Source organism: Calliopsis andreniformis, chromosome 1, assembly GCF_051401765.1.
Source record: "Calliopsis andreniformis isolate RMS-2024a chromosome 1, iyCalAndr_principal, whole genome shotgun sequence".
NCBI lineage: Eukaryota > Metazoa > Arthropoda > Insecta > Hymenoptera > Andrenidae > Calliopsis > Calliopsis andreniformis.
In genome coordinates this window covers 18,257,553-18,268,685 of record NC_135062.1, presented here as the reverse complement: position 1 = coordinate 18,268,685, position 11,133 = coordinate 18,257,553, and the positions used below count along the sequence as shown (strand labels likewise).

The 11,133-nt window shown below is 38.6% G+C and overlaps 3 protein-coding genes and 1 long non-coding RNA gene across 6 annotated transcripts; all 4 read left to right on the top strand.

The window, feature by feature from the left end:
* The first annotated feature begins 848 nt into the window (after nt 1-848).
* On the top strand, nt 849-2,083 carry LOC143177664 (uncharacterized). Its single transcript, XR_013001621.1, has 2 exons — nt 849-1,004; nt 1,547-2,083. It is a non-coding gene; the product is annotated as an uncharacterized LOC143177664 (long non-coding RNA).
* Nucleotides 1,965-3,751, top strand: Snsl (snustorr snarlik). Its single transcript, XM_076375730.1, has 5 exons — nt 1,965-2,153; nt 2,522-2,602; nt 2,802-2,935; nt 3,012-3,161; nt 3,238-3,751. Exons 1-5 carry the CDS (start codon nt 2,096-2,098, stop codon nt 3,490-3,492), a joined length of 678 nt encoding a protein of 225 aa, XP_076231845.1. The 5' UTR covers nt 1,965-2,095; the 3' UTR covers nt 3,493-3,751.
* A 340-nt stretch (nt 3,752-4,091) lies between these two features.
* Nucleotides 4,092-7,702, top strand: Gammacop (coat protein (coatomer) gamma). Of its 3 annotated transcripts, none has more exons than XM_076392420.1 (6): nt 4,092-4,207; nt 4,482-5,580; nt 5,653-6,232; nt 6,308-6,627; nt 6,701-6,899; nt 7,041-7,702. In XM_076392420.1, the coding sequence occupies exons 1-6, from the start codon at nt 4,168-4,170 to the stop codon at nt 7,425-7,427; spliced, it is 2,625 nt and encodes an 874-aa protein (XP_076248535.1). In that variant the 5' UTR covers nt 4,092-4,167; the 3' UTR covers nt 7,428-7,702. The 3 variants fall into 3 exon arrangements, with proteins under 3 accessions (XP_076248535.1, XP_076248616.1, XP_076248691.1); XM_076392501.1 differs by having other exon boundaries at nt 4,134-4,256; XM_076392576.1 differs by lacking the exon at nt 4,092-4,207 and adding an exon at nt 4,227-4,317.
* A 175-nt stretch (nt 7,703-7,877) lies between these two features.
* On the top strand, nt 7,878-10,708 carry Und (methionyl aminopeptidase und). The gene is made up of 6 exons (XM_076392701.1): nt 7,878-8,050; nt 8,449-8,523; nt 8,598-8,929; nt 9,029-9,433; nt 9,500-9,767; nt 9,860-10,708. Exons 1-6 carry the CDS (start codon nt 7,918-7,920, stop codon nt 10,063-10,065), a joined length of 1,419 nt encoding a protein of 472 aa, XP_076248816.1. The 5' UTR covers nt 7,878-7,917; the 3' UTR covers nt 10,066-10,708.
* Nucleotides 10,709-11,133: the final 425 nt, after the last annotated feature.

Genomic DNA, 11,133 nt, shown 5'->3' with positions numbered 1-11,133 from the left:
TTTCACTTCTATCGTGTCCAATTATTAGATATATTATTACGTATTAACTATCGATTCCTGTATCCAATCTCTTATCAAATTCTCGTGTATTTGCATTTCTGTTTTCTTTCTTGCGCGCACGTATGAATTCATTTTCTTTGAGCATCTCTGGCTATATTCGATCGATTTTCGTCTGAAGAACGATACTCACTTGACCAAATGAATATACCACGACGATGAGTGTCGAGGTTTATTAGGTACCGTTCACGAAATTCTACGTTCTAGGTAGCTAAATAAAGGAGAATGATTAATTGACGCGCGTGATTCGCGGTCCGCGATTCGATGCACGATCGTCAACTGGCATGAACTGGCCGGCAAACGACAAACGCACAACGCAACAGACTGCATGGAACAAGGAGGAAAGGAGGAACGTGCTATCTGCGTGCCCCCTACTCCAATCCACCGCCAGTCAACCACTCTGGTATCCGTCAACAACACCTTGCTTTTGTCCTACCCTCGTGCCTCGCACCATACCGAGTCTATCGCTAAGAGGACATTTTTCATATCGTTACATATACATACCTACTGTCTGCTTTCGGCTTCCGTCGAGTTATCACGACTACATATCACGCTTAATTCAACATACATCTTTGTGCACGTATAACTATGTCTAAAAGATGTCTGCTTCTATTAAGCCGTAGATGTGTTTACTTCTATTAAGATGTTAATTCGAAGAATACTCAAAGCCAAAACCTTCGAAGACTCGCATGTGTTCGACAACGAGGACGCAACCAGTTAACGCCGATATGCGTACACTCGAACGTGTTCGTCCACGTTCTATCAACGGCACCGTTCATAGACTGCTGGTGGACCTGTTATCATCGTGTTGTATAATTATTTCGAATACAGGTGCGCGTTTTGTAAGAGTGACCCGCATACCGAATTTTTACAGTGAAAATTCACGTCGACCAAAGACCCGCTAACATGGCTGCACAATAATGAGTAGATAGTAGCTTTATGTACAGGTACACATCATTATTCAACAATTTATTAGAATAGACATTCGATAGCCTAGAAATCCGCTAAAAGAATAAGATTTCAGTTACGCAATGGTAATTCAATAACGCGTTATTATGAACGAAGGAGGAAGCGAAAATATCCATAGGCCACTGAAAATATGTAACATCAATCGATAATTATTGTAGTTCCATTTTCATTGCTTGATTGAGCAAACATGTAATTTCTGTTTGTTCCGGGGTGAATCCTTACGGCCACAAACTTCTCGAAAAACTGATTAAATATGTCCCTACATTTAAAGACGAAGGTTCCGATTCTCATTATATTTCGTTTTCTTCCATTCTGAATCCGTGAAATCTTCTCTGGATCGCGCTGCTCGTAACAGATTCATGAGAAAAACCTTGAAAAAATGTGCGGTTACGTCTAGGAAAGTCGAGGAGGAAAAAGGAGAGAGAGTCCATCTCTGATCCATCGACGCGGTTGTTTGGACTCTCGGTGACCTCGATCCTCGATTTGCGTCTCCTTTCACTCGACGACTTCTTTTCCGTAGGTCTTTCTCGCGCCGCCGTAAGTGCTGTGTGCCGGTGCCAAGGAACGCGATTCTTGCATTCTACCGTGCGTACTTACGACTAGACTCAGTTCGACTGAAGTAGCCAGTCTCGACGAAAGCCTACCTTCGCTTCTGAGATTTCACTTTCATGGAAGTAACGATACGCGTATAGTCGACATCGCGCAGCCGAACAGACGATTGTGGTTCACGGATGACATCAGTGCACCTCCTCACGGAAACAAATTCACCGAGGGAAAAGAGGACTTCCGTTATCGACGTTACCATTTTTACTCTTTTTCAATTTCATTTTCTTTCTATGTCAGTGATTTTTCTTAACTGTGATTTTCTCCGACTATCGTTCGTATTTCATTTATTCTTCGGCATAGATATGATCGATTATGTTAGCAACAATTGACTCTATTGCCATACCAATGCATTTTTGAAAGCAGAAGAAAGAAAAAACAGCGAGACAATATTCGGCAAGAGAAATTATGAGACGACTGATCATCTGAAAAAGAAGATTTCATTGAAGATTCCTCCGGTGAGAAAATGTCGAGCACGAAGAACATATTGACGAAATTCTGCATTCTCCTACTTTTTCATAATCGTAAGTCCCACTTTACCTACTTATACTGTTCGTATTGTGTCCTTCGCCTACTTATGGCAAAATCTCTTTCTACATGCACGTGTAAAGATCCTTGATCATAGTCCAGTTTAACGATAGAAAAATACTTCTGTACTGATACATTCAGCCTTTGTGCAAATTTCGTGTCAATCGCAGTTATGTAAGGTCGAAACGAGGATGATTTTAATGAGATAAAAGAAGAAAAGAAAAACTATCCTCTGGCAAAAAGAACTTTAACTTAAACAGTGCATGTTACTACAATAATTAACCATGTATCGCATAAAAAGTAATTCCTATAGATATATACGTAATTTTGTAAGAAGTAAGAAGAATAAAACTAATCGTTTCAGTTGCAACGTGTCTGATTATCCCTGAGGAGTTGCCCACGATACTTTCGCTGATCTACTCCAATATCCCACCTATAAAGAAAGGTACTGTAATTGCGTTACGTGTGTATCAAGTGTCGCACACTTTAGTTTAACTCGACAAGTTCCTCTTCTACGATTTATACATATATCATCGCGATTACTATTTCACGCACCACGCCAAGCCACTTTCACTGCTCGCGTGCTTCCTCCCTTCCACGCGGAAACATTACATTTTTGTCCTTTCCTTTTTCAATCATGGTAGGTACCGACTCGAGAATTGGCGTAGGATTTCGACTCGGCGAGCATGCTGATTTTCAAGTACTCGTAGAACTCGGACCGCAAACTAAAACCGATCCGATTGGTAACGCGGCTTCGAACTCTAAAAGGCGTCGAGACGTAAGTACTTCTTCGATACAACTCAGCAGCTACATAGTTTGCTTATTTTTTTGATGTTGATCTTCCCTGTTAATAGGCTATGTTCGATGCTGCAATGAGAGGAGAACTTGGATCGCTAGCTCAAGCAATTGCCAAGTATCAATTAGAACGTAAATTGCAGAAAGAACTGGAGAAATTCAATAAGACGAAGGAGAAGGTAGAGTCTATAGAAAGCGACAATAAGGAGGTGAGCTGAACTGCTTCTAATTCCTCTAGGTATCCTTTTTACGATAATGTTTCTGATATTTATCCTATGTGTACAGACAACAGCTAGCGAGTGGTTAACAAAGTGGAGCAAAGAGATGGTATCGCCGTCTGAAGATCAAGCCTCATTAGATAGCTTCATCGGTGAAAAAGATTCAAAAAGTTCTACAGGAAACGATAAGACTGTCCAGAGGATAGGCCGACCTCCATTATTAAATAATATAAAGATTGATAACGTAAAGATAGATGATCTAACAAAATTGTATAAACTACAAAGTAGCAAGATGAACGAATCGAGTAAAAAGAATAATTGACATCCATATGTTGAAGACTGAAGATCACTGCCAATGAACGGTCTATCGCGAAGCTATTTAAGTAAAATTGAAACTGTATAGTGGTACCATCTAGTGATGAATTAAGTCTGCTTCTGAATTTCAAAAATTAATGTTTGGGCGCCATCGCTAGATGTCGTTAACTATACTTTTCAATCGAGTTTTTCAAATGCTGTTTTTATAATAAATAAACAATTTTCATGGATGAACAATAAATGAAATAAATGTGCATTTTACTGCTCCTGTATGTACGTACATTTTAAATGCGAGTATTTTTTACCAAATTGGCTAAATGCTTTATTATAAATGTCGGTTGAAACAAGATAAGTGTAATTGTAAAATGCATTAATTATTAATACAATTCTAATTGACCCAGATTCCTTACCTACGTATCCGAACATATTTCACTTTAAGTTCTACGATTAATAGCATTATTATCTTATCCCAAACTAAATTAACACTGTGGCAAATATGATACGAAAGCGATACTTAATAGTTCGTTCGAACGCTAGAGGACCGAGCCATAAAAATCCATCGGATTGGACTACTCTTTCATATCTAGTTTGTGGTTACACGTTTATTTGCAATGGTTCCCATGCAAGGAAGCTAAGGTGACGTGTATCCTATTTTTCAGTTTTCCGAAGGCAGTTGAACGAAATGAATGCTTTTAAACGCGACAAAAAGGAGGAAGAAGATGGTAATTATATTTACATACGGTTTCATTCTCCCAATAGCAGAAATTTAAGGTAACAAATAAAACTGAGCGTCAATCGTATTGCTGTGACAGCTCCTTATAAACAGGTTTCGGTGATTAATTTTTCTAAATGTTACTTTTCTCACTAAAATCTTTTGCCTTTGCTCAATTAACATCTGTAAAATCTGGATTGCGAAATTATAGATAGCTTGAAAGAGTAGTATACGCTCAATCGACCATATTATGCACATTCCTCAAGTGATTCTTTTGTCATTAGGTGGAGGAAACCCGTTTCAAAATTTGGAGAAGACAACTGTTCTTCAAGAAGCTCGTACTTTCAATGACACTCCTGTCAATCCAAGAAAATGTGCTCACATTCTCACAAAAATATTGTACCTATTGAATCAAGGTGAACAGTTAGGCACAATGGAGGCTACCGAAGCATTTTTTGCCATGACCAAATTGTTTCAATCCAGAGATGTAATTCTAAGGAGGCTGGTCTATTTAGGCATTAAGGAACTCAGTTCGTTAGCGGAAGATGTGATTATAGTAACATCCAGTTTAACAAAAGATATGACAGGGAAAGAAGATTTATACAGAGCTGCTGCAATAAGAGCACTATGTAACATCACAGATGGTGGAATGTTGGCAGCCATCGAACGCTATATGAAACAAGCCATTGTCGATCGATCCCCTGCTGTTTCTAGCGCAGCCTTAGTCTCTTCTCTGCATCTGACCAACGTTTCTGGCGATGTAGCACGCAGATGGGCCAATGAAGCCCAAGAAGCCCTATATTCTACCAATGTAATGGTTCAATACCATGCTTTAGGGGTTTTATATCAAGCACGCAAATCGGACAAACATGCTGTAATGAAGTTAGTTACGAAACTTACAAGAACTTGTCCAAAGAGTCCTTACGCGACCTGTATGTTAATCAGAATGGCGTCGAAGTTGGTAGATGAGCACGACATAGGGCAAGAGATGTTAGAATTTATTGAATTCTGTCTTCGTCAAAAGTCCGAAATGGTCGTATACGAAGCAGCACATGCATTGGTTAATCATCTCGGTAAAAGCGGAATAGCACCTGCTATCAGTGTTCTGCAACTATTTTGCGGCTCACCTAAGCCAGCCTTAAGATTTGCTGCGGTGAGAACCCTAAACAAAGTTGCCATGACCCATCCAATGGCAGTTACTGCCTGCAATTTAGATTTAGAAAATCTAATTACAGATTCAAATAGATCGATTGCTACATTAGCAATCACTACTCTCCTAAAAACCGGAGCGGAGAGTTCGGTAGATCGATTGATGAAACAAATTGCAAGTTTTGTATCTGAAATATCAGACGAATTTAAAGTGGTAGTTGTACAAGCTATAAGGTGAGAGCATAGTGGTTTTATTTCTTCTTCAAAACAAGTAGATAATTTCACTCGAGTCTTTTGATTGTTTAGAGCTCTATGTCAGAAGTTCCCTCGCAAACACGCGGTTCTAATGAACTTCCTGTCTGCAATGCTAAGAGACGAAGGAGGACTCGAATACAAAGCAGCAATTGCTGACACGATCATTGCAGTTATGGAAGGGAACGCTGAAGCAAAGGAAGCGGGCCTGGCTCATCTTTGCGAATTCATAGAGGATTGCGAACACATTTCCCTCGCGGTTCGCATATTGCATTTGTTGGGCCAGGAAGGGCCGACGTCTAAGCAACCATCTAGATACATTCGTTTCATTTACAATCGTGTGATATTAGAAAGCGCTAGCGTACGCGCTGCTGCAGTCACTGCATTGGCGCGATTTGCTGCAGCATGTCCACCGTTGCTACCAAACGTATTGGTCTTGTTGTCTCGATGTCAGTTGGACTCCGATGATGAAGTTCGTGATCGTGCTGCGTATTACTGCGCTATTCTTCAGCAACAAAACGATCCAACTATCCTACCATTAGTGCAGCCTCCTCTTCTCTCTGTACCCAGTTTAGAAAGAGCTCTTCGAAATTACATGCGAACGCCTATGGATGAACCGTTTGACATCTCACAGGTAACTTTGCATATCCAGAACGATCTGATTTGATCTTCGTGTAACTTGTATACAACCTGATGCGTTTCTTTTCAGATACCAACCGCACAAACGGTGGAAGAACCAGTGCCAATAGAAGTACATGCACCTGTTAAACAGCAACAACCGCGCTTGACGCGGGAGGAAAGTTTTATGGAAAAATTGTCGCAGATACCACACTTGGCAATGGTTATTCGCGAGTCTTCGATTCACAAGTCATCATCGGTGTTTGAGTTAACGGAATCGGAAACGGAATACAACGTGAAATGTATCAAACACACGTTCACGGAACTCCTTGTTCTGCAATTCGATTGCGTTAACACGCTTTCCGATCAGTTGCTCGAAGACGTTAGAGTGGCGATCGATCCACCACCTGGGTAAGGGTGGAAAAAATTTCTTATTTCTATCGCCTTGCATTTTATTAAAATATTTCAATCTTTCTATGTCTAGCTATACGATTATGTGTGAGGTCCCTTGTCCTCGTTTGCCGTACAATGAACCAGGAACAACGTATACAGTATTAAAATATCCAGAAGATGTTCACGCCAGCGTAGCTACCATTCCTACAACTTTACGGTTCATCGCTCGCGATTGTGATCCTATAACAGGTGTCCCGGATGCCGAACAAGGATATAACGATGAATATATGGTAGATTCTATTTTCCAAAACTTTTCATAGTAATATTTGCTTTGCGATCAGATAAAAACTAATTCCCTTTAATTAGTTATTTTGAATGCACACTTTTTGAAACTAGGTAAAACGTTTTGGGTTAATTTTTTTTTTTTGTAGCTGGAAGATTTGGAAGTTACTCTAGCAGATCAGGTTCATGGAATAGGAAATAAAGGATTAGATTTCAGCAATGCGTGGGAAGCAGCCGTCGCAAAAGGATTCGATAAATTAGAAGAGACTTTCGCTCTAGGTCCATCTGTAACTAGCTTAGAAGGAGCGATCCGGAGCCTGACAGGATTTTTGGGCTTGGATGCTGTAGAACAGACTAATAGAGTCCAAGCAAACGCTGCTGTGCACAATTTATTGCTAAGCGGGGTTTTTAGAGGAGGAAAAGAAGTTCTTGCACGCGCAACGTTAGCATTATCTGGCACTCAAGTAACAATGCAATTGTCCGTTCTATGTCAAGATCCAGACGTCGCTGAATTGATAATATCTTCTGTAGGATAAATTACCGTTGTTAGATTAGCCACAAGTCTTATATATGTGTATATACGTATATACACACGCAGATACATTTATATGTTGTGTACGCTCGTGTGAGTGTATGTGTCTGTATGTATGTATGTATGTATGTATATATGAATGGATTTCCATGAATTTCTTATTTTTAGTATAAGAACAATATTGCTTAAAAAATGATCATAAAACACGGCTTCTATAAAGCCCTCGTTTTTATGTAATACTTTGTACATATAATTATAAAATAATTCTTTAAATAAGAACCTCTACAAGCTTTATTCCCATTTGCCCTATCGTTGAAACACCGGATTTGGGTATGCAGATCAGCACAAACGAATGTACAGTAAGTACTCTTCTACTTTACCGACTGGTTCGTTTGAACGTGTACTTGATGTCACGTGACCACTTGTGACTACCTTCAAGGTCTGTAGTCTGAGATCACTGTTGATGGCTAAGATTTTTTGGCTTCCCTTCAAAAATGGCTGCCATGTTGGACGAGCAAAAGTTGGAGCATGAGGAAAAGAAGGAAATTGTCAACGAGGAAGATACAGCTGGTGCGTTAGAAAAAACCAAAAAGGGAAAAAAGAAGAAACATAAAAAGAAGAAGGCCGGTACGTTGTTTAATTGAATATTGTTGGATGCATCCTTGTTTATTTGAGTTTTAAGCTTATCGCGTGTCGTCTTACATTGTTCATTATTATTTAATAATGTAGATAGCTGTTCCGATTGAGAATCAACATTACCTACTTTGCAGTATTATTTATGGTTGTACTATCTTTTGCATAAAAGATTCAAGTCATAGAGAAATTAATTATTCGTTAATATGTTTCCATACGACGCAGTGTGGAAATCACTTTACACTTGTATTCATATCTCGTTGTAATTTACTTTTTAACAGTATTAGTTCTTCATTTTTTTATCGTATTTGTATATTGAATATTTTCACTACTATACAGATGGTTTCTCAAGTATTTGCCTACAGAATATCAAATAATTTTGTCCTCTACAGGAGCTGGAGAAGTTAGCGCAGATGTTCCAGAGGGGGAAGAGGTTAAAACAGTAGAGAATAATGCACCAGGAAAAGGTAAACTCATCCCTCTGTGTCTCCCTCAAAATGGATATTTCAAACTAAAGTATTCAATTAACATTATCTTATAGAAAGTAATACAGAGGTGGCAGAAAATGATGCAGAAACTGAAGATGACAAAAAAAAGAAAAAGAAACACAAGTCTCGTGGAAAAACTGGGGGTCCCAAACAGCAAACAGATCCACCATCCATTCCTGTGTCAGAGTTATTTCCTGATGGAAACTTTCCAATTGGAGAGATAATGGATCATCCTCCAGTTGAAGGTATAGACGAAAGAACGGCTAGAAATCGCTTCACAAGTGAGGAGGCACGAGCTCTCGATAGAATGCATAACGATATTTACAATGAAGCCAGACAAGCAGCTGAAGCTCACAGGCAAACAAGGAAACACATTATGGATTGGGTATATTCTACTGACAAGAAAAATATTTGTGATGTTTCATGATTAAAAGTAAAGCAAAGATTGGAGTGAAATTGAAATTTGTCTGTTTTCTTTTCTTAGGTGAAATCAGGAATGACTATGAAAGAGATTTGTGGCGAATTGGAAAGTACAGCAAGAAAATTGATAGGAGAAAATGGTTTAAAAGCTGGACTAGCTTTCCCAACTGGCTGTTCCAAGAATTATATTGCAGCTCATTATACTCCAAACTCTGATGATGACAGCATTGTGGAATACGACGACGTGACCAAAATAGATTTTGGTACACACATTAATGGTCGAATTATCGATTGCGCATTTACATTATACTTTAATCCAAAGTATGATAAGTTGATCGAAGCGGTCCGTGATGCTACCAATACTGGGATTAAGGCTGCTGGTATCGATGTTCGACTGTGTTCCGTTGGTTGTGCGATTCAGGAGGTCATGGAATCATACGAGATTGAATTGAATGGCAAAACTTTTCCAGTACGCTACCATTTTTCTCTCTTCATACGAATCAAAGTCAGTCATTGATTTTTAGTTAATTTTCAGATAAAATCAATTAGAAATCTGAATGGTCATTCTATTGCGCCATATCGCATCCATGCAGGAAAAACTGTGCCCATAGTTAGAGGCGGTGAAGCTACTAGAATGGAGGAAAATGAGTTTTATGCCATTGAAACTTTCGGATCGACTGGAAAGGGTATCGTTCATGATGATTTGTACTGTTCTCACTACATGAAGAGTTTTGATGCTGGTTTTGTTCCTTTGAGATTGCAGAGTAGCAAATCTTTACTGAATACTATCAACAAACATTATGGTGATTATTAGCTCATAACGATTGATTGAATTCGGACAACATCTGATTTATTAATCTAGCGGAAGATAATAATCAGTATGCTTCTATTTCAGGTACTCTGGCATTTTGCAAACGATGGCTAGATGGAATCGGTTGCACGAAGTATAATATGGCTTTGAAGGATCTCTGTGACAAAGGCGTAGTAGATGCTTACCCACCTTTGGCCGACATTAAGGGATGTTATACTGCTCAGTTTGAGCATACCCTTGTCTTACGCCCAACGTGTAAAGAAGTTATATCCCGCGGAGACGATTATTAAAAGTATATCAGTTATTCTTGAATCGCGTTGTGTACACTCAAAACGCCCGCCCCCTTTGTCTAGAAATGTACAAGTTGACCTATATGTAAAATCATTAACGATAAATGTTTATCATTAATAAGGTGGTATTTAATTGTATATATCACCTAGTTCACAGTTTCCCCCCTTCACTGACATCAACTAAAATAGGATTTTTCGTAATGTAAAATCCCATTGTTTCGTTAACATATTTTCATGGTTGAACAAGGGGAGCAGACCAACCATATTTACACACATAATCAAGATTATTTTAGCATATTTTTTAACACTTTTCTTTTAATAATTGTTGGTTGGATTAAGAGAATGTTATCAATGTTAAATAAAATACATATATTTGATAGTTGAATTGCATCAGTGGTTAACTGTAAACAAAATTAATTCAGATTCAGGATTTCACATATTTGGCGCATTTATCGTTAAATTGAAGTAATACATGCAGACTCCTTCATTCATTATTTTAATTGTTTCGTATTTTCGTATTACAATATTAATGATATCATAGGATAGAGTACACTTAATGCACTGTAACGAGCAGGAAAACTACTAAATTTGAATCACGTTTCTACAATACTGGTCGCTGTTGATTAAAACGTATAAGAATCTATGTATATGTCTTATTTTTTCCCTGAACTATGAACACTGGAGTGTAATAAATGTCAGGTCTACGGATTTATGTAACTATTTTCAGTTGTTTTCATTCGCCGTAAGAAGGCTACATTATTCCCCCACTACGAATACAAGATTGCTCTTTTCCTTCTTGGAAACGATTTTTAGATTAGTCTATCTTGTTTCTTTATCAATCTAAGTGCACTTTTCTTTCTATGTTTACCTAGTGATGACATTTTCATCTCCTCTATTTTGCCTCTTCGAGACGCAACAAAGACGAAAGATAGAGCAATGAAGGTGATTGAAAAGAATTGTAGGGGAACACTGAGTCAATTTTTCCGCTCTTAATGAGCGACGCCGTGAATGAACGATGGTCCCAGTGTGATGATTCTACCGTTTCGCCTTATAGCGAGATGAAGAGAT